This window comes from Cotesia glomerata, linkage group LG7, assembly GCF_020080835.1.
Source record: "Cotesia glomerata isolate CgM1 linkage group LG7, MPM_Cglom_v2.3, whole genome shotgun sequence".
NCBI classification, from domain to species: Eukaryota; Metazoa; Arthropoda; class Insecta; order Hymenoptera; family Braconidae; genus Cotesia; species Cotesia glomerata.
The window spans coordinates 22,573,801-22,594,867 of record NC_058164.1 but is presented as its reverse complement, the minus strand read 5'-3'; the positions used below and the strand labels follow the sequence as shown (position 1 = coordinate 22,594,867).

General features: G+C 34.7%; 1 protein-coding gene and 1 long non-coding RNA gene across 5 annotated transcripts; both read right to left on the bottom strand.

The window, feature by feature from the left end:
- Positions 1–13,923: 13,923 nt before the first annotated feature.
- Positions 13,924–15,206, bottom strand: LOC123269866. Its single transcript, XM_044735760.1, has 3 exons — positions 14,407–15,206; positions 14,228–14,326; positions 13,924–14,152 (listed from the first exon to the last, which is right to left on the bottom strand). The coding sequence occupies exons 1-3, from the start codon at positions 14,637–14,639 to the stop codon at positions 14,050–14,052; spliced, it is 435 nt and encodes a 144-aa protein (XP_044591695.1). The 5' UTR covers positions 14,640–15,206; the 3' UTR covers positions 13,924–14,049.
- Positions 15,207–18,629: 3,423 nt separating this feature from the next.
- LOC123269874 lies at positions 18,630–20,281 on the bottom strand. Of its 4 annotated transcripts, none has more exons than XR_006510479.1 (5): positions 19,660–20,281; positions 19,278–19,552; positions 19,098–19,191; positions 18,964–19,026; positions 18,630–18,661 (listed from the first exon to the last, which is right to left on the bottom strand). It is a non-coding gene; the product is annotated as an uncharacterized LOC123269874 (long non-coding RNA). The 4 variants fall into 4 exon arrangements; XR_006510480.1 differs by having other exon boundaries at positions 19,278–19,578; positions 19,664–19,679; XR_006510477.1 differs by lacking the exon at positions 19,278–19,552 and having other exon boundaries at positions 19,664–20,281.
- Positions 20,282–21,067: the final 786 nt, after the last annotated feature.

Genomic DNA, 21,067 nt, shown 5'->3' with positions numbered 1-21,067 from the left:
GTACAGCAATAACTATTTGCACTAACGATAACCCCATTATCATGAGCAGTAATTCGACTTTTAAACGATAAAAATGTAAAACGATGTTTAACTGGTGACTCCCTAAAACTGTAATGGAATGTTACTACAGTTTTTGATAAACAATATTGTGTTCATGATCCAGCTACTCCTGTAACTATTCACGATTTTCCTGCTGTTGGAATTAGTTATCAGCATAACAAGAACTCATTAAATCCATTACTAAAGATATTTTGTTGCAATTAACAGTAATTAGTTGGGTCCTTTATTAAGCAAAAATTGATAAGTGCTTTAATTATACTCCACATAAATTGATAACATTTGAAACTGTCCTATTTATTTATCGGTCCTTGATATGGACGCGTCCAACTGTAACAACAAAATATCGAACATGCTGTTCCATTGATTAGTTTTTCTAGAAAAGTGATTAAATAACTGATTTCTTGCAATCGAATAACGATTTCATCAATTAAAAGTTCTCTGTCAACAGCATTCAACCTAATTGAGCCAATAAGGAACTAGTCTGAAATACGATTAAAGATATCAACAACTTCAATTCATTGAGCGTACGAATAGCATAAATGGCAATATTTTGACCATTGGTTATGAAGGCGATTTATAGCTAAAGACAGAACACTAGACTTTAAAAAGATTCAGTCACCAATGAAAAGCAAATTTTCTGAAAGAAAATCGTTGTCGCGGACATACAATTGCGGTTGTAATAGTCTAAAGAAATTCGTTAGGTTTATTTATCGGAATACCTGCATGAAAAGGTCATCTGAATAAATAGACGAGTTTACTTTATAAATATATAATTGGTTACAAAGTACACCTTTTTAACGATATGTGAATAATAAAATATAAACAATAACAGACTACTACAGCTTATGATTGGTCTTGACTTCATTACGTTGTTGTACTTATAGACCAGTTAGATTTACTAATTACTCATCTAACCAGCAAGAAACATAAGCACACAACTACTCGTTTTTAGTTAACAATAATACTCACAAGACATACATGAATTACTCGACTATTTTAGCTCTGGTGCAATACAGAATAATAAGGTACAAGAATATTGTGTTAATCTAAAGAGCCTGAACTAATCTAACACACCCACTAATGAAACTTATTTTTTTGCCCTCCGGGTGGAAAGTGGCAACTTTCATCCTGCTGCGCTAAACAAAGTTGCTGCTTTCCGCTTTCGTCGGACAGAAAAATAGTATACAGCCCTTAGTAAGTAAAAAAAAAAACCTCAGATCACATGTTTGGTGACCTAGGCTTCGCCTCGGCCAACAATTACATGTGATCTAAGGCTTCTCTTATTTTTCTTCCCAAGGGGTGTAATATACTAATGCACTAGTTATAATTAAAACCCGAAATGAATTTCAAGCTCATCAGAAATTATTCTTATAATATCTATTCAAGCTTTGCATGTCCACTCATGTTTATCTCTTATGTCCTTAATCTTTGTCCGAATAGTACTCATAACAGCTGATGTGTTGAACGTGCTCCAACTATGTTTCTTCCCATGCTCTTCAACGAATGCTAGCAGGACCATTCTCGCGTTTTCATCTAGCCCTGGCCTGACATCAATGTTCACGGAATTGAAAGCTTTCGCTTTCCCGCCTGTCCAGGAGCACACACTCAATGCGTTCTGGCTGAAGACTTCTGTTAATAACAAGCATGCCAGCGTTCTGCAGTCGCTTGATTCTCGTATGCAACGTTCTAGCTCTTTACTTTCGACGTAAACACCAGTTTGAGGTATGAGCTCGACGAGTCCTGGCTTTATCTCTCGGTACTTCAGAGTCCACTTAGTATCATTTGGATCATATTCTGCCGGCAGAGAGAACGAACCTCTTTGCTCACGAATCGATGTCGTTGCGTTGCCAACAATAGTAGCATTATCGTTATCTCTAGCTGGTCTTTCTTGAGAAGCTTGTGATATTACGTTGTTAGGTAAAGACGAAAAACTCTGAAAAGGCTCAATCGAGTTAAGTTTTATAACTTTTTTTAACAATGTTTCATGTGTTTGTGCACATGTGAGGATAGTATTTCGTAAGCAATCGAACATGTCACGTGCGAAAGCCAAATTAGCACTCATTTGAGTGAAAAGAGTACTGGATACATCCATCATGTCCTGCTCAATAAATATTCTGGATTGAACATGCTTATTTTCTGTTGTGAGGTTTTGTCCAGCAGTCAGAATCGTCTGAGTAGCCTCTGGAACTACTTCGTTTTTTATTTTGGTCTCATGTTCTGACGGATTTTCAGAATCTGAAGCTGTCTCTTTATTAAATGACGCTTGTTCTTCCCTCGAATATTCGTCTGACTGACGTGCACTTTCCACTACTTTTGAAGCGCTTTTACTTATAGTGGATCCAACAACTGCTTCTACACTGTGATCGACGTCCATCATCGAATCCGTTTCAGCAGCTTGAGCGACCATAGTTTTTTTCATGTGAGGATGCTGGTACTCATGGTTAATTTGATGACTTTCAAAAGCAGCTGCTAGATTCATATTGTTACATGTCGTAGAACTTTGATTCACTCTTTCCTGTAAACCCAGTTCTCGGTTAAAACTGCTTTTCTGAGCATCTAGAAGTGCCTGACTTGAAGTCTTTAACGGAGGGAGTGATCGTGATCTTTTGGTGATTCTTTGAGGTTTAGAATTGTGAGAACTACACTTCAACCTGAGTCGAAGGCTGTTTTGTGTGTTTGTTGTAGGCGGATCTCGATAATTTAGTTGGTCTTGTTTTTGTTGTGGATGTTCGGTATCTTGATGTGACTGGCTCAATAAGTTGTGTGCAGCAGATTGAATATTCACTTCTTTTTCAGCAACAGGCTTGTCAATAATGTGAACTCTGTCAGTAGATCTTTTCATCAGTTTATCCCTTTTTACTTTTTGTGTGTGCACGTTGTTAATCGATACGTATTGATTTTCATTCTGGAGAAGGACCTGAATGGGCTGGTTGATCGAATTCGATTGACTTTGTAAAACGAATCCTCCGTTCATCATAGCACTTTGATGATCACCCTTCTGATCAAGTGTTGGAGTCATGGTTGGCCTTTTAAGCATATTTTGTTGGCGTATTAATTGTTGCACATAGTCTTCCCGAGTCGGCAAATTTTGTTGTTCACGCGATGTCTCAAGAACGAGGCCATCCTGTTCAGTTAACATTAAAATTTTCTGTGCAGTTGGTGCGCTTGTGATATTTTGAAGCAATGGATCTCTCTGACTCATCATACATTTAACGTTATTCATTTGTGAATCATCAACTCGTGCCTGTTGTAAGTGATGTTGAGCAAGTTGCGTAGATTGCGTGTCAGTGGAATCATTAAGTAAGTCAAATTGTCTAATTGAGTTTGGTGGATGTTGTACAGTTGGAATATTTTTCGTGATACTTTCATGGCTGATTGTTTCATCAACAGAATTCATCCATTCCTTCATTAATGGAAATAGTTTTTTGGCTTCAACTTTCAACATTTGGGACAGCTTTACCAAATTGGGATCATCATGAGAAGTAGATGTTATGTTATCAATTATGTTTTTAAAGCGCAGAATTGATTGCTTATCAGTCACTTCAACAGAATTTTTCCCAAAGGACTCTTGGGGCTGTAGTTTTGAATTCAAATTTTTACTGACTGACGACGTTGGTAGTGGATAGCGTCTATATTGCTGAGAAGGCTGGTTAGTTGTACTAGGGGGCCTTGATATTATCGTGGGTGCAGTCGGAATACCGTGAAGATGAGTTTCTAGACACTTATTGGATTCCTTTGATTGTCCGGCGGATAGTACTCGTGAGTGTGGCTCGAGAAGTGAATATTCATGAGGAACCAATGGAGTTTGTCTCTCGTTCATCGGATCAGGCTGAAGATATGGTTTAATAATGCTCGGAGGAGTTTTAGTAGATAGTCTTCCATCCGTGACGGGTTGTTGTTCATCTGAAAGCTTTGATAAAGAATGTTGCTCAGCCATAAGCTTTGGTGAAGGTTGTCGATTGATTTGAGGCTGTAATGAAGGTTGAAGATCAGGAGGAGGCTGTCGTGACTGTTGTTGCTCAGTTGGAGGCTGTTGTAACTGTCGTTGCTGAATTGGACGCTGATGTGAAGGTTGTTGCTCAGTTAGAGACTGTCGTGGAGGTTCTCGATCAGTTTGAGGCTGCAGTGAGAAGAGTCGCTGAGTTAGAGGCTGTAGAGACTGTTGCTGCTCAGTTGGAGGCTGTTGTGACTGTTGTTGCTCTGTAGGAGGCTGATATGAATGTTGATGTTTAGCTAGAAGCTTTGATGAAATAGACTGGATTGACATTTTAACTGATCGGTTTTCTTTGACAACTGCAGATTGAGTATTCTGATCAGTATTCACCTTGTCATTGGAGTCGCAGCTAGTCTTTATCTGCTCTTTCTGAATTACCTGATTGCCCGTGATGATTATTGATTGTTTTTGTTTTGAGCACTCGGAAGCTGTAGTTATATGATCAGTAACGATACCAGGCTTAGGCTTGGTATCATCTAATTTTAAGCGCTTATTCGAGGTCTCATCGTGCTTCTGAGACAGCAGTCGTCGCATCGAAATTTTTGGTAGTGGTTTTCGAGGACTGCTATCAGTTTTTAGTGTTAACTCAGGTTTATCTGAGTTGGAACCTGACGAACAAGGTTGAATCTCTCTGCATGGATTCTTATTCTGCTCGGGTTTTTGAGTATCTAAAAAGAGAACCATTAGTAAATTTTTGACTAATTAGACCTATAGTAGACACATTAGTTCATGGATATTCATCATGTTTACGCAGAGTCGAACCCTCGCTTGATAAATATTGTTCTTTCTTGATAAGGTTGTTGTAACTTTAACTTATTCATATATATAAATTTTTTTTTTTTAGATCAAGATGGTTATCTTGGACCAGATGGAATGTTACATTCGATGAACATTTCATCCATTTCATACCTCTGATCCCCAATTCTTCTTCATCAGACTCATAACAACTATTCCTCGATATCCAATGTTTAGCCTTCTTGTAATTCTCTGAAAAAAAAATTTATTTTTTCGTTTACTCATTTCAAGGTAACTTTGTCAGTATATTATACAAAAACAAATGCATTATTTATCAACAATATAAATATATTCACCTGACTCGAATTTAATGAGAGCCGGGTAAAACCTCCAATCATCATTGGGGTTTTTTCTTCTTTTAACGCGACGTCTCGTATCAGAGGGATTTTCGTTGTTCGGGTAAGTGACATTACCCTTCTGCTCAGAAGATTTTTCTAAAATTACCCAGGAACTGGGCACGCATACGTATTCATCAATGGTCTTAAAAGGCGGGTCTAGGAACTGAACCACGTAATATAATTTTTTGTGGTCCATGTTGGTTAACATTCCATCTGGTCTAAGATAACCATCTTGATCTAAAAAAAAAATTTATGTATATGAATAAGTTAAAGTTACAACAACCCTATCAAGAAAGAACAATATTTATCAAGCGAAGGTTCGACTCTGCGTAAACATGATGAATATTGAATCGTGACTAGTGTACATGACTTTATCCATTATGACGCTATCGACGCGACGAAAGAGTTACATCCGGCAAGTAATAATGTAATAATACTTTTTCCCAGAATTTAACTAAATTCGACCGATGGCGGAGATATCGGCTGGGTAGGGTATTTTACGCTCGCCCTTTTAAATATATAATAAATTAACCCGGAAACCCCTCAGGCTGGGTTAGTGCACATTTGGACGCCAGGTAATTTTTATGAAAAATTACCAAAAATAATAAAAATTCCAGGGGCCGCGCCGGACAATCAATTAACGATTTAAACTAATGCGAATGAAAAGGTAAATCTCAAAGTAACTAAAGTCAAGGTCAAGATAGAATTTACAATTAGAAATAATAAATAATTAATTATAAAATAATATTTTATATTTACGAATTGAACTAGGAAGATGAGTCATAGGAAAAGAATCCGGGAAGTAACTTACATAAAATAAATCGTTAATGAATCAGAAAATATTAACAAAAATAAATTATTTATTTATAAACGGTGTTACTTAAAACTAAATTTGCTTTCCAAATAACAGAGTAAATCCTTTATGGAACAAATATAATAGATTTCAAACAATTAAACCAATATAAACGATAATTTTAGATATTAGCTTTTCAATATTATTTACAAACGTAATAATAATTAATGTAAGTGCAATACTTTAACTAGTAATTGCTGGCCATTTCAGGGACCCACACGAGGCTTTCGGGATAGGTACAAGTATTCCCTTAAAATAACCCTTACTCGCTACGGGATCGACCCGATAAATCGATAGTGAATTTAATTAAACGATAAAAGAATAAATTATTTAAGCCAGGAGACAGCGGTGTGCGGATATTAATCGATCTCAACTTGTGAGTACTCACCAAAAAGGAAACTCAACCCAAGGCACCAAATCCACACTCCTTACAATAGCGGAGGTCCCGCGTGTATATCTCACACCAAGCGGGCCACCGTGTGTCTGCTCAATGTTTGTCACCGTAAACCGTTCGAGGCCTCGTGTTCAACAACAAGGGCCTCTCGAGCCATTTTCCCTAATTCAATGAACTCTTTGCTCGCGATCGATATCGCGATCGATATCGGTAGGGCCTCACCCGTGCGAGTAAAGGCTATGATTTATCACTCATAGTAAAATTAGGTACTATATGACAATGATTTATGGCAATGCACACAAATAATAATAATAAATTATAAATAATTCATTATAAATGTCTGAAATAAAGATAAAATTAATTCGTAAATTAATAACCATAATATTAGAAATTTCAAATATAAATAATACTAATAATATTAAATTCAATAAATAAATTAATAAATAAATATAAAATAATAAATTCAGAGACACACCGAGTGTGGATCTGTTGCCAAATTTAGGCGCAGGGAGGGACGCACACAGGGAATAAAAACCCTGTGACAATAACAGTAACATTAATTCTAAAAGTATATGAGATATTTAACACATTAGACATGAAAAAAATAGCTCTGTTAAATTTACCTACGCCAATACTGATGTTTAAATAAAACTTCTGAACTTCGCAGTGTTACTTAATCAGTGTCTGTAAGGCCGAAATAATTTCAAGGAAAAAATAAATTAAACGCATTATTAAGAGGCTGACAAATGAATGCATTAAAACAAAATACTCACCCAATTCAATACTTACTCAGTTTATCTCAGGCTGAATTAAATCTTCAAATTGTTTCATAGTATTTATCCTTTCTTCGATCAGTTTGGTCTATATGTCTATATCTTTTATTAACAGTACAGGATATATACTAATAGATTATCGTCTCAACTGTTGTCCTTGTAAGGAAAATACTTTTTAACAATTAAAATTTATTAAATTTCTAAAAAAAAAACATGTCTCACTAACGGCTTCACTGAAAATGACCTCCGAATATCCAAGCTGAACTATTTATATGTAATCAATCTGAGGTTAAAAGAGCATTCTGAGATGTTGAAGAGTACTATCTCAATGCAATGATATATCGATCATTGGATCATTTCATTTTTACCCCTGTCAATAATTGGCCTTTTTTCTTTTTATTTTTGCGACATATGTTCTTAGAAATATATATAAATGATATTAATGAATATATTATCATTATTAATTTCGTGACACATAGGAATTAATTTAACATCGCGGGGGCTAGTCGTTATCGTAGCCCTACCTGTTCTACTAAATTACGTTGTAGAACGATTAATGTCAACAATAATAGATATTAAGGTTGCTAAGCGCTATTTTTGATTATACTAAACTATTTCCGTTTTATTTGTTTGAATACTTTCCAGGCCCCTCTTGACGAGTCGGCTCGATGTAGCTTTGCAGTAAATCGCACGCCATAACGCGAAAAAGGTTGAGGTAGTTCTCTCCTCCCGTCTTATTAAAAAAGCAATTTTCTGAAGTAAAAATATCTCTATTTTATCCATATTGCACTTGTAGAACAATATGAATGCATGCATGTCAGGAAGAAACACTCGCTTTACCACATATGATATTTTTAAAAGACATTTATTTTATTTAGTGTACGATTTAATAAAACACTATCATTGCGAAACTGGAGCGTAATCATAGTGAATCGATGCTTCGCAACGTCGGTATTACAAAAGTAACGATGTCGTATCGTGCAGCGTAGAGAACTTTTTTCTAAGTGTAACAAATAGTTTTTCTGAACTGTAGACCAGTCTTCATGGATTTATTAACCTTATTAGGATTAGTTGCATTATTTAGTTTTCCTGTTTCTTGTTGTATCCTCACTAGTTAAACTCTGACAAAAATAAAGACGATTCCAGGAAAACATATTAACTTGGATATTTACACATTTTTCCTCTTATTCAATTGTTTTTTCTCATTTTAAACTGACTATATCCAGCGAAACAATAGTTTCTAGTATTTTCAGTTTCGCCGGATGTTTTTTCAGCTATAAACGTGAGGTTATCTATTTTCCTTATCTAAATGAAGATAAAGCTTGACTAATGAATATTTATGGTTATGATCTTGGCACGGGCTGATGCAATTGGTTAATAGTATTTAACACAATTAGGGCAGAAAGTTTGAGATTTTCTGCACTGCGCGCCATGATCAAGGCATCACGGCGCGCAGTTCAGAGCTCTCAAACCTCTGCCCGTGTAGAGTATACTATTTTTCTTTATAGCCGGTCAGAATTACGTAAAATATTTAATGTGCTGCATCGAAAAAAAATTGATGCCTGCCCCCGACATTTGCGGCACGAGCGGAGCGAAGATTTTAGGAATTTCATAAAAAGTGAAATATTTCGTAACCACGCCCACTAAATACGTTCCAAAATTGTTTCTTTTAATTTTTAAATTTACAAAAAAATTTTTTTTAATTTCCGAAAATCATATACAACCATATCGGTTACTTGGATTTTTTAATTTTTTATTTTATATCTTTTTGTAAAGAAATAAAATTTTTTTCTCTTAATAGTCTTATGAACGTGGACTTGGCGCGATTTTTTTACAGTGAAACTGTTTTTGCTTGGATTGTTGTTACTGCGTACATTTTTCTAAATAATTCATTAATTAAATTAAGTTGATCCATTTTACACATGTCACTGTCAAACTAAATCTTAGTACAGTACAATCTGGTTATAAGTTACATCGGATGATCTACTCACTCTTACGGCAGTTATATCTTTATCTATATCTCTATCTATATATGAAATATTTCATGTAAGTAGAAAAAATAAAGAAATATAACCAAATTGTATTGTAACATCAATCGTAAATGATCAGCGTAAGCAAAACATAGTTAGTAACAAATGACTAATGTCAGTCGCGGTAACGAAAACATTTTATGCTCCCGCTGTTATAGAGGGCGAATGTGTATCTTAATCAATGCACGAATCTTTAACTTTCTGCCTCGAAATAGGTGCAAAAGATGCGTACTTTCGACCGAGGTATAAAGAAAAAAAGAATTATTGTACTGATACATAAAATAGATCGAAAAACATGTAACGGAAATAACATTTTTTTTTTTTGCTTAGAAAATATTGCTTGTTGAGAAAAAAATAACAGGATGTTTGTTTAATGGATATATTAATACAAGCTGGCATCAAGGATTGAATTGGAATGACAGGGGTACTCCGCTTGATTAAATGTCAACAATTATGTCTCTAATTGCATCTCGACTCTGCGTCATCGTCAAATTCATTAAGTGCAATTCAATCAAAAGTCTGCTGTTGTTTCTCAAAGTGACGTTTAGATACAACTAGAAATTTGAATAGCGTGCTACGCTCGCGCCTTAATCTTACCCAATAAGAAATTAGGGTCCATGTTTACGAGTTATTTCGATACTAAGCTAACTTCAATCAACCATCAATTTTAATACATAGAATATATATGATTAGGTTTTTCTAAAGAAAGTAGTTAATGCCAATTTTGATGCTACGTAAATCAGAATTTATGTGGGTAACGATATCTCATGAAAATACAGTCTTCCGCAGAAAAATGGTATGCGATCAAAAACTTTATGATGTCATTGGGCGTCATCCTTGAGTGATTCGAGAATTGAAAATTTTAAGCTCAAAATTTTAGTCAGCCCAAAAAGTCATACTCAGAAAATATTCCACTCATTACTAAACAATATTAGTAGAGAATAGAGAAACATTTTTTTAAGATCACTACACGTATTGACCAGTTCACAATACACTGGAATTTTGGTGATCAGGATTCAAAATTTCGTGAAAATAATGAAATCGTTTTTTACTCACCACGATACTACGTTTACAATTCACTAAATAGCTACCGGCGCGATATATTTTATTCATTCATCGCGTCTCATAAAATCGTATAATTTATACAATCTATTGACTAGCCATGATAAACCTGTCGGAATATGTAAGTCTCTTGAATGACATCACAGTTCCATTTTAATTCGTCAGTTCCCACATTATTAGAATTTTACTCACGCTCGGTTTCAATCTTAATTATTTTTTTAAATTAATATGGAAAAACTACTTGAAATTTTTGTTACCTTCCGAAAATTTTATATTTTTTTTAACTGTTCATTAAAAAATTACTTATTTTTATTAGAAATAAGAAAAATAATTTTTTTTTTTGAAGACTATGAGATTTTTTCTCATGGCGAGAGTATTAAAGGTTGCTAAAAATCGAGCTGTTGTTAATTAATATTAACCTTCCGTTACTTGCGATTTCTCTAGTGTCTCACTTGTACTCACACCAACTCTATTATGTTAAGGAGTATTGGGCGGCGAATCTCTCTATAGCGCGAGTAACGAAGGGTTAATTAAACGTGAGATTTTTTTTCATGGCGAGAGTAAAGAAGGTGACCCGAATAACATGGGTACTAAAGGGTTAATCAGGCATCACCCTCTACCAAACATCCGTTCAATTAATTTATAAATACTGAGACACTAGAACACTAAACTTGTCCAGTTGTTGAACTCCATAATCTAGTTTTCATACCTTTTTTTCGCAACTGACCTTATTTTGTGAGTTGTGAATCACCGAAAAATATGTCAAATCATTCACAGTTATGATGTTAATTGTAGCTCTACTTAAGGGATAAGAGGTGTATTCAGACTCACTTATTATTTTTGATGAGCCACGTATAACTTACAGTCTGTAATAAATCGTATTTATTTCACATTACGTACTGTACATGCTAATAGGTATAGTACGTGGCATTTTATATTATGATGCTGCTTCGCCCCATCTCGCGGAATGGAGGTGAACGATTACACATACTAGATCATCTAGTAAAACGCCATCTTACGGACTGAGCCGAAACCTTTTTGTTTAAAGTAAAGTTATAGCTCACAAAATAGTTTCAAAAACTAACGGCATGATGGCCGAGCGGACTAAGTCATTATCCCGTTAGTTCGTTCGTGTATCATGTCGTGAGGCGAGGGTTCGAGCCCCGACGGTTGTTCGAATAGTTCCAACACCAACCGTCGGAGATCGCTCCGGTAGCCGACTGTACTGGCATGGGTTTTCTCTGTGGTTTCCCCATCGCCACTATTCCAACAACCGATAGAAAGGGGTGAGGAATAGGGTAAATACAGTACAGAAAGCACAAGTCGGTCCACAGCCGCATTGAGAATAGAGTTATGTGCGAAAATGATATGTTGATTATAAAAGCGGAGAACATGTTGATAATAAAAAGTGGAGAACATGTTGATTATAAAAAGAGTGGAGAATATGTTGATAATAAAAGAGTTGAAAGATTGTGTTGATAATATAGAGCGGAGCATATGTTGATAATAAAGAGTTGAAAAAAAAAAAAAGACTATATGCGGAGAAGCTGAGACAATTAGCCTTGTAAAAACCAGAAAACGGTATACAAGTAAAACTCATAATAACAATAATAATAGTTCCAAAAACTTCCGTCTTTTCGAAAAATATACTGGTGACATCTCACGAATTTTTGTCGAACTATTTCATCACTGATGATGAAGAACTCAATGAACCGAATTAGTTCCAAATTCTGCCACGGTTTTACACAACGCATCTTAACGCCACTTAACGATATTCGGTTGAACTAACATAGCTTACTCTTTCTATAAATAGATTCATTGAATGTCTTATATTAGGTTTGTAATTATAATCAATCAAACAAACCACGTGGTAAAGCAAACTAGGTCGCATTTCATCAGCAATCGAGACCTTTACCTACACAAGTGGTATGTACATGTGATAGCTCGCCTACATCTTTTTAACGAACGTCTCCATAGCAACAGATTAATAAAAGCTCAACTACTGTCTTATCAAATTTATTTAACGACTTGAAGAGTCATGCCACCCACAAAAGTTATCTGCATTCTTATCATGTCACGCAAATACCTTGTGCGTATTATTTTTTGACTTTGAAAGCCAATTCAAATACAACGATTATTCTGGATAAATAATAATGAACTTAAGTTTTATTATTTCTTCGGTTGTAATTATTCTTAAACTTCATCTGGGATGAGTTGTCATAAGAATAAATTGACGTCGGAATCATTTAACGTTAGAATTAGTTGACGTTGGGATTTATTGACGGTGGGATGAATTAAATGTCTGGGATCAATTATCGGCACACCACGGAAACACCTTGTGCGCAGTATTTTTTGATTTTGAAAAGTTTATTAGCTCGTATTTTTGTGAGTTTTAGGACTATTAAGCCATTATTTATGCAGCCATAAGTTAGTATTGTAAGTAAGTCTTTGCATATTTAAATAGTTTCCATAAGCACTGAAATAGCATTATATCGTATATCAAGCGTATATAAATATCAACACTGTATAACAGCACAATTACTTATTAGTTGGATAGTGTAATATACAGAGCTCGAGCAGTCAAAATGTCAACAATTCGATCCCAATCCTCGATCGTAGATCTCTTTTGTCTTCTTCCTGATGAATGGAAAGACCATCCTTCAGAAGTGACAAGAAAAATTCTGGTAGAGGAGTTTCAATCACACTTACAAGCTTATCAAACGGTTGAAGGCCTAGTCATCAATATTGACAATGTAACGGCAAGATCTCAAGTCCACTCCAGCTCCGTGTGGTTCCGAATGTTCAACGATGATGATGATGAGCCAGACCTGATGAAATACTACCCAATGAAAATCCTGTTCTACGGAGAGATCACTAAATCTCAAATTTCAGAGGTGACAGCGCCTCACTAAATAGTAAGAGCTCTTGAATTTTTAAGTCTTACAACTTTCACTTTTATGCAAATGAAACTCAATTTATTGCCAAGCCATAAGACATATGACCGTCGTCATATAAGATAATATCACCTACATTGGTCAAATAATCGTTATGGCGCGTCAGGGCGCCATCTCAATCTAGGTCTGCAGATTAGCATACAATATAAATTATATTGACCGTAAACTATAAATTACTATCATCATAAATCTATTTACCATGTTAATAAAGAATCCATTCAGACAATAAATTATTCAATTAATGTCACTTAAGCTCCGGCATTAAGTTATTCTCATCATCAGTTGTTTATTTTTCGTAGCCATTAACTGCTTAGCATTTTATAGCATCGAATTTAAAATGTCTTTTTCTTATTTTGTTTAGCTGCCGTTTCAAGGTTAGTTTATTTTTCATGTGCGGATAAGGTGGATAAAATAAAGGAACTCAATGACTCATCAAAGTTTATTTTAAGGAAGGGTATTATTAACGACTGGCTTTAAATCACAATTATTGCGAATCATAGTACACATAACGGTCAATTTAAATTAATGGTGACAAATTACTAACAATTGAGCTGGTCTATGACTTGTGTAATAAATTGTCTTCGTAAGAGAAATTAAAGCCTGTTTTAGAAAGCAGTTTCGCTCGTCAAACAAAAACCAAATTGGAAAGCATACTTTTGCTGAATGTGTTCCGTTCGTATGAACCATGCTGCTAAGCTTGAACAGGTCTTGGTGTCGGTTTACTGAAAAGAAAATACTAGGTATAGTTTTCTCTTGAAGAACAACTGCTGTAATTGGTGGATCGATTCTCTACGACTCACCTTTTCGCAATTGGTAACAGGTAATAGGCTGTTCTAAATTCGCTCCGGTAAACTTGAACATCGTAATCATCTAATGAAACCCGGTGTTTAAGTGCGTTCCTGAAAATTCATAAAATTCAAGCAATCAGTAAGCCATTATCGTCATCAAATGTGTGTTACGTCACAGTATCTTACGGATTGCAAGGTTCTGACCCGAGAACGTCATTCATCGCTTCTATATTCTTGTCATTCATATAAAAAATGACATCAATAACGTACGAACCCACCAGCTTTCTAAAACACATCAAAATACCTTTAGTTTTACAATACATCTGTTACATCCTATCATTAATCGAATGAAAAAAAACACCCACTCTGGAAATACTTTCTCGAAGAGATATAGGATTCCGTTTTTGTTTTGGAGTTGTTTCAATTTTGCAGGCGTGTTCAATACTTGCAAAACGACCGGTTTGCCGGCGTTGACATCATTAATCACTTGTTCAGCCAGTGAGGCCAAGAATTCGTGAAACACGTGAGGATGCCATTCTGCTGGCACTACAATTGTGTCGGTCAGATTAACGTAACGAGTTACTAAACGACCAAACATTTTCAGAAATAACCAACTATTGACTAACCTAGTTCAATTTACAATCCCGGTTTTATATCGAACGCTTAATGGCTAAACAATTGAAAAGATAATTAAACCAGGTCATTGTGCATGCTAGAATACATATTATTAATTTGAATCTCTAATTTATTACCGCTGACATGACTTGTACAAAAATTGAAACGCTATAAAAACGATTTCAACGCATTAACCCTAGTGCTCTACAACCACTTTTGCTACCATTTTATTATCAATGTCACTTATTTCTGTTACATAAATCAGTAAACTGACCGACGTCTGTGACGTAGTGATGAATTAGCCGTCACAATCAAAGGCAAGGCAACGCGTGACAAACGGTTGTTTCGATACGTTTGCGGATAGATAAAGCCGTCTAATAACTCTGATGTAATTAATTATATTAAAAACAACATTTGCTAGAAATATAGTATCATATTCAACTTTTATGGCTGTTCTAATAATTGACATACTGAACCTTGAGGCATATCAGGTTGGATCACATTTTTTGTTTATAAACTGGTTACTGCGCCAAAAGGTGACTAAACCTATATCCTTAGCTTGTCATTACGCTTGAAGTTCACTAACCTATTAAACTACTGCGCAGTTACATTAAATAAAAATAGAGGGAAATGTGTAGGTAAATAGTCACTGACCTGGGCTTACCGATTAAAATGCCAAACTAACCTACAACATTTACAATGTTTATTGAGGTAGATGAAGAATTTAGCTATTATTAAAATTGTTGGCGCATTCGATGTAATAAAGAGGACTTGGCCGTCTGATTAAAAGTTTTGTAATAAAATTTAATAAAAATAGATTTTATAGAGCACATAGGAATTTTTTTTGCCATGTAAGATACCTGCGGCAAAATATGATTTCTTATGAATACAAGTCTTTAGGCAAGCAAGCATGCAAGCCACATATCATTAGTTCACCCGTTATTAGTTGAGCTAGACCTGTTGCTTGGGTAAAACTAGAACATCTTATCTGTATGTTTATTTTACAAGCTTAGATAATATTGTAATTGCGTTTATTATCTAACAAATTGTTTAAACAATATCAAATTAAAATAAAAAGATAATCCCGTATAATTTACATTCTAATTGGGCATGAATAATCGTATGTTGGTAATGTTTGGAACGTAAATTGAACTGAAGTGACCATGACCGTGACCAAGATCGTGAAATCGTGAAATCGTGAAATTAAGTGACATGGTTAATCGGCTTTCTATTGTTGATTACAAATAGTATATTACACATCTAGGGCAGTAAAATAAGAAATGTCTCAGATCACATGTAATTGTTGTCCGAGGCGAAGCCGAGGTCAATAAACATGTGATCTGAGGCTTTCTTATTTACTGCCCATGGTGTGTATACTATTTTTCTCCTTGGCGGAGGCGGAAAGCGGCATTTTCGTTTAGCGCAGCGGGAGGAAAATTGACGCTTTCCGCCCGGAGGTGAGAAAAGTCAATTTTTTACAAGGCTTGTGCATGCCTACTCTGGTTCGATAGTTGTAAGTGTAAAATTCTACCTATAGGTCGTGCTACAGTTACTTGTGACAGATTTAAATTGCCAGCATCTGCTGCAAGTTTTAGGTGCAAGAAATTCGTCAGAAACCAACAAACTATTATACTATGAGAAAGTTATACACAACTCTTGAGTCAGTTTCGTGTAACACGATCTTATGCAAGGAATATACGTAGATAGAGACCCTAGATAGAAATTAAGAGTTTTGCACAAGGCCCTGCAACAGGAATCTTGTTCAAACACGTTTTCCTTAAGTTCGCACCGGTGGCAAGTAACTAAAAATAACTACACTACACCTCATTAAATTACCCCTAGTAGAAATAATCGAGTTTTCACTGGATATAAACCAGTAACTGGCCAGTGATATCGAGTAAAAACTTGAAATCGCGCCACCTACAACTAAGTCATAAACATTAGTTACACCGACAGTGTATCTTTACTAGTGTGTGTGTGTTTGTTTATTTTTTTTGTTAACCTGTACGCATCATTATTGTAATTATTATTATTAAAAAACAGTATAAATCAATCAAACTTAGTGTTTATTAACGTGTAAATAATTTCCAGTATATATTTCAAAATGGATGCAGTGAAAAAAAATGCCACAATATATAAATTGCGACTGTGGGTATTAAAAACAAATCTCCAATTCAAAATAATTATTTTCTTATTCTATTGTTAGATTTATTATTAGTCTATCAGTCTAATGATGTTATCTATTTTATAATGTACACATAAATGAAACTTTTTTATATCATATCGTTTATTAAACATTATTTTGAATTTATTTGACAATTTTAATAACGCCTAATAACCTCAGAATTCGAAACTGACAGTTTCACTAAAGCCGCCATAATGTTTTGTTAGATTTCTAGTAAAACTGGCCAGTTACTAGACAGAAACTTGATATTACACTGGCCAGTTACTGGTTTAAGTCTAGTAAAACTGGCCAGTTACTGGCTAAAAACTTGATTTCATTTCTACTAGGGACATAATGCTGTAGTTATAATAGACGTAAATTTTCCTCGTCCACATAGCAACTCAACCTTATATATAGAATATGAGTACTAGCTGACTCAATTGAACCTCACAACTATTTTAATAATTCCTCTATAATTAAACGTTAAGGTAGCAACAAGAAAATAGGAACTCACTCTACGGTCACTGTAAGGCGGACTTACGGTTGACGATCGCACATGGCCGCTTGGTGGGCCTCGATGGCAATTATCATACTATCAGAGCGACACGATCGCTATATAAAATCGATTTCACGCTTATTTAGCGCAAGCTACTGAAATCATCGTGTAGTTTTTGTAAAATTCAGAGTAATATGTACCAAGCTAGCTTATGAGATCTTTATAGTCAGGTTAACATGGTAACAAATCTTAATGAGGTCATATTCCTGGCTGGGTATAGTTACTAAGGAAACGTATAAGCGATAAGGCAACAGGAAAAATTGAATATATCTGTTAATATAGCCGGGATAAGCCGCATTGCGGTTATCCTTAATGTTACTGCTACATAAATGCCTAAATATAAGTACGGTTAATCAAGCAAGTCCTTTTATCCTTTCAAATAATGATAAAACTGTTAGTAGATGCTACAAAATTGTCCATTTTCTAGCGCAAGACATATTTTTGAAGCTAATTGTACGCTTTACAAAAAAGGTCTCTTATGACCATTAATCGTCCACCTATGCTTACAATACAAGTATACTTACGATGTAACCTTATAACAGTGGTTTTTTGTTCTTAACTCCCAATTCAGCATCGGATGATATCATTGCGACAAAATAATGGCACAGTATACCATCATATTCTTGTACAACAGGCAAATTTAGCTATAAATGTTTACACAGCTTTTAAAATCTAGAGTATTGATATTCGAGTAACATAACTCGGGTCTAAAATTTATATTCAGTCAATGATCAGGTAGTGTAATTATACATTACGCGTCCTTCATACAATGGAACAAAAACTTCTATAGCAAAAGCCGCGGGCATCTTAGAAGTTCTCTTGACTTTTGATGGCTTTAGAATAATCAAATACTCGCTAAAGCAATCGTACCAATGTATGGTTGGCAGTGACCCAAGACATTTTGACTCAAATATTCTAATATTTATCGACAGTGACGAGAGAATGTCAAAACTATTAAAGTGATAATTGATGAGATTACTTTACTATTATTACTGCAAATGCTAATTTTATTTCCTAATTAACGTCAGATTGCACATATAGTTGCAAGTAAACAAGTTAATAAAAGAAAAATTTATAGTGAGATCTTTAATTCATTCAAACTATTTAGAAATAAAAATTACAAATACCTTATCAACGAAACTACAATCTAGGCTTATAAAAATAACTAGGTTCCTTTAAAACTGAAGAGATGATAGCTTGCGGCTTGCTGATGGTGGCATTTTTTATCATGTGAATTGCCTCTTCGATTTTCTCTTCAGCCGATTTGCACTTCCACTGGTCATGTCTGCAGAGAGAAGAGAACAACAGTTGGTTAAGACATTGAAATGTTCAAACGATGAAGACTCTTTAATGAAGAGAGTTAGTGAGCGCAATTTTTAATGTCAACAGAACCTAATGTTTTCTATTGTGCAGCCGGAACGGGTAGTCTGCATGGCAAAGATAGTAACTTCCAGGACTTTTAGGGTGAAAACAGTGCAACGTCATAAGGAGGGTATCGACGTAATTGGCGAATATAAATTCATTTAACTACGCTAAAATTTAAAGCTTAACAGAAAATGTATGAAACAAGATAGCTTTGATACTCACATTTCTTTGCACTCAGTAGACGTCAACGTAGTTGTCCGTTTTCTCATGCCGCTCATTCTGAAACTGAAAACATCATCACTTAAAACACCATTTCACTCAGACACATAAATCGATAAATCACTATTCACACTAACTGTCTAAATAAATTAGGCGCCGATAGAAATGAGCGTTGCGAAATACCAATTTAATTGACGTACAGCCAGTGGAGCCTGAACTACCGATCTGAAACTATAAGCGATCGTTTAAAGTGTCAGTCAAGGAGTAACGTTTCAGTTTGCGCCCTAAAACAAACTAACTGAAAAACTTTGGCCTACATTTTATAAATATAATTAATATAATGAAGGCTTTATCTCATGAGTCATGCGAGTATGGGGTGAGTCGTTGAAGAACAGTGACCTTTGTTTTGCTAAAGTGACTTGTTCAGCAATAAATTATATACCAAATACAGTAGCCTGTTGTGCTTCCAAGATTTCGTCGCAACAACGAACTTTTATGTTTTAATGAACGCGATACACTGACGTTCCAACCACACTCCTCTGTGGAGATAAAACCAATGACCTTGTACAAAGCATAGCAACGGGATAGTAAACTAAGTGTTTATAAAAACTATAATAGCTTTAATCGATCACTGACAATTAGCTTAAACACCTAACACGTGTTTAATGTTCTCAAAAAAAAAAGATATGGTCTAGATACTTACTCTTATTTAAGCGTCCTGGTGCAAAATGGCAGCGGCGTTCCGCTGCACAGGGGTATATATATGCAGAGCCAATACGAATTCTTGGTATCGTGATTTTATTATTAAGAAATTTAACGCTACACTAGGCTATTAATCGCGATGTTCGTTGGCTACTAAAGTGTTTTTAATGTTTATTTTATTACTTTCGGTGAGCACATTATAATAAAATAAAAGTCAGTTTTTTCAATCAATTACACTGCACTTGGCGCCCAATTTCATGGCAAACTTCTGTAGATAAAATAAGCCCACGCAGGTTAGATTTAATTGCTGATTTTTTGACGCAAAATTGACTTGCGCTTAAAACAAATTATCACGCTTATTTGGCATGAGGTTTTATATACGCGTACTTTAAAGCAATTAATTTCTAAATTTCGACTTCAGGTACCATCCATGTTGATTCCTCACAAATTTTCATACAAATTGTATGGGATTTTCTCATAACTCACTAGTAAAAGTTTTAAACTTGAAATTTAAGGGACTTTACATGTCGTACGATATTTTATTTTACTGTACATTTATTGCCCTTGTGGAAATGATTCTCTGAAAAAACTCTTGAAAAGTCTTTACAACTTTTTAAAAGTCAAATCTTCCCTGCAATTTGGGACTTTCTCGAAAAGTTCTCCAACCGGTATTTAATTTGGACTATCAAATATTTAAGTCAACTTTCTAGGTAGAAAGGAATTTTTTACCCACACGCCATCTGTTAGAATTAATTGATACTAAACATATTTTAGTCCACGAATTTACAGTTAGAATCTTTGAGTATTCTTAGCTTCTAATAGATGGCGTGTGGTTATAAAATTTTTTCCTATCTAGAGACTTGACTTAAATATTTAATAGTCCAAATTAAATACTAATTGAATTTACTCTTTGAATAGAATCTGTTTCCAACAGCAAGTTCACTTCATTTGCTGTTGATGATTTGACTTGCTCAAGTATGAGTGATTCAATACACATCGAATTATTTTCGTGATGAAAATGTTAATAATAAAAAGTTTTTACAAAACAATTGCATTAATTCTTTTGTAAAGTTTTATTTTCAATTTTCTCCAATTATGATAAGTAAATTTTTTGAACAGAAATATTTTCTTCTTTTCCTGTAAAACTGAATAAGTCTTATCAACTCTTAATAACTCTTTGGGAAAGTCCCAAATTGCAGGGAAAATTTAACTTTTGAAGAGTTTTCAAGACTTATTAAGTATTTTCTTTACTTAGCTAGAGATATAAAGACTTTCGAAAAGTCTTATTCAGAGTTGTAAAAACTTTTTACAGAGAATTATGTCCACAAGGGTGAGCAAAAATATAAAAAGCTGTAAGTGAAAATATCCTGAGATTTTATTCAGTATTTTTGTTCGTCACTCAAAA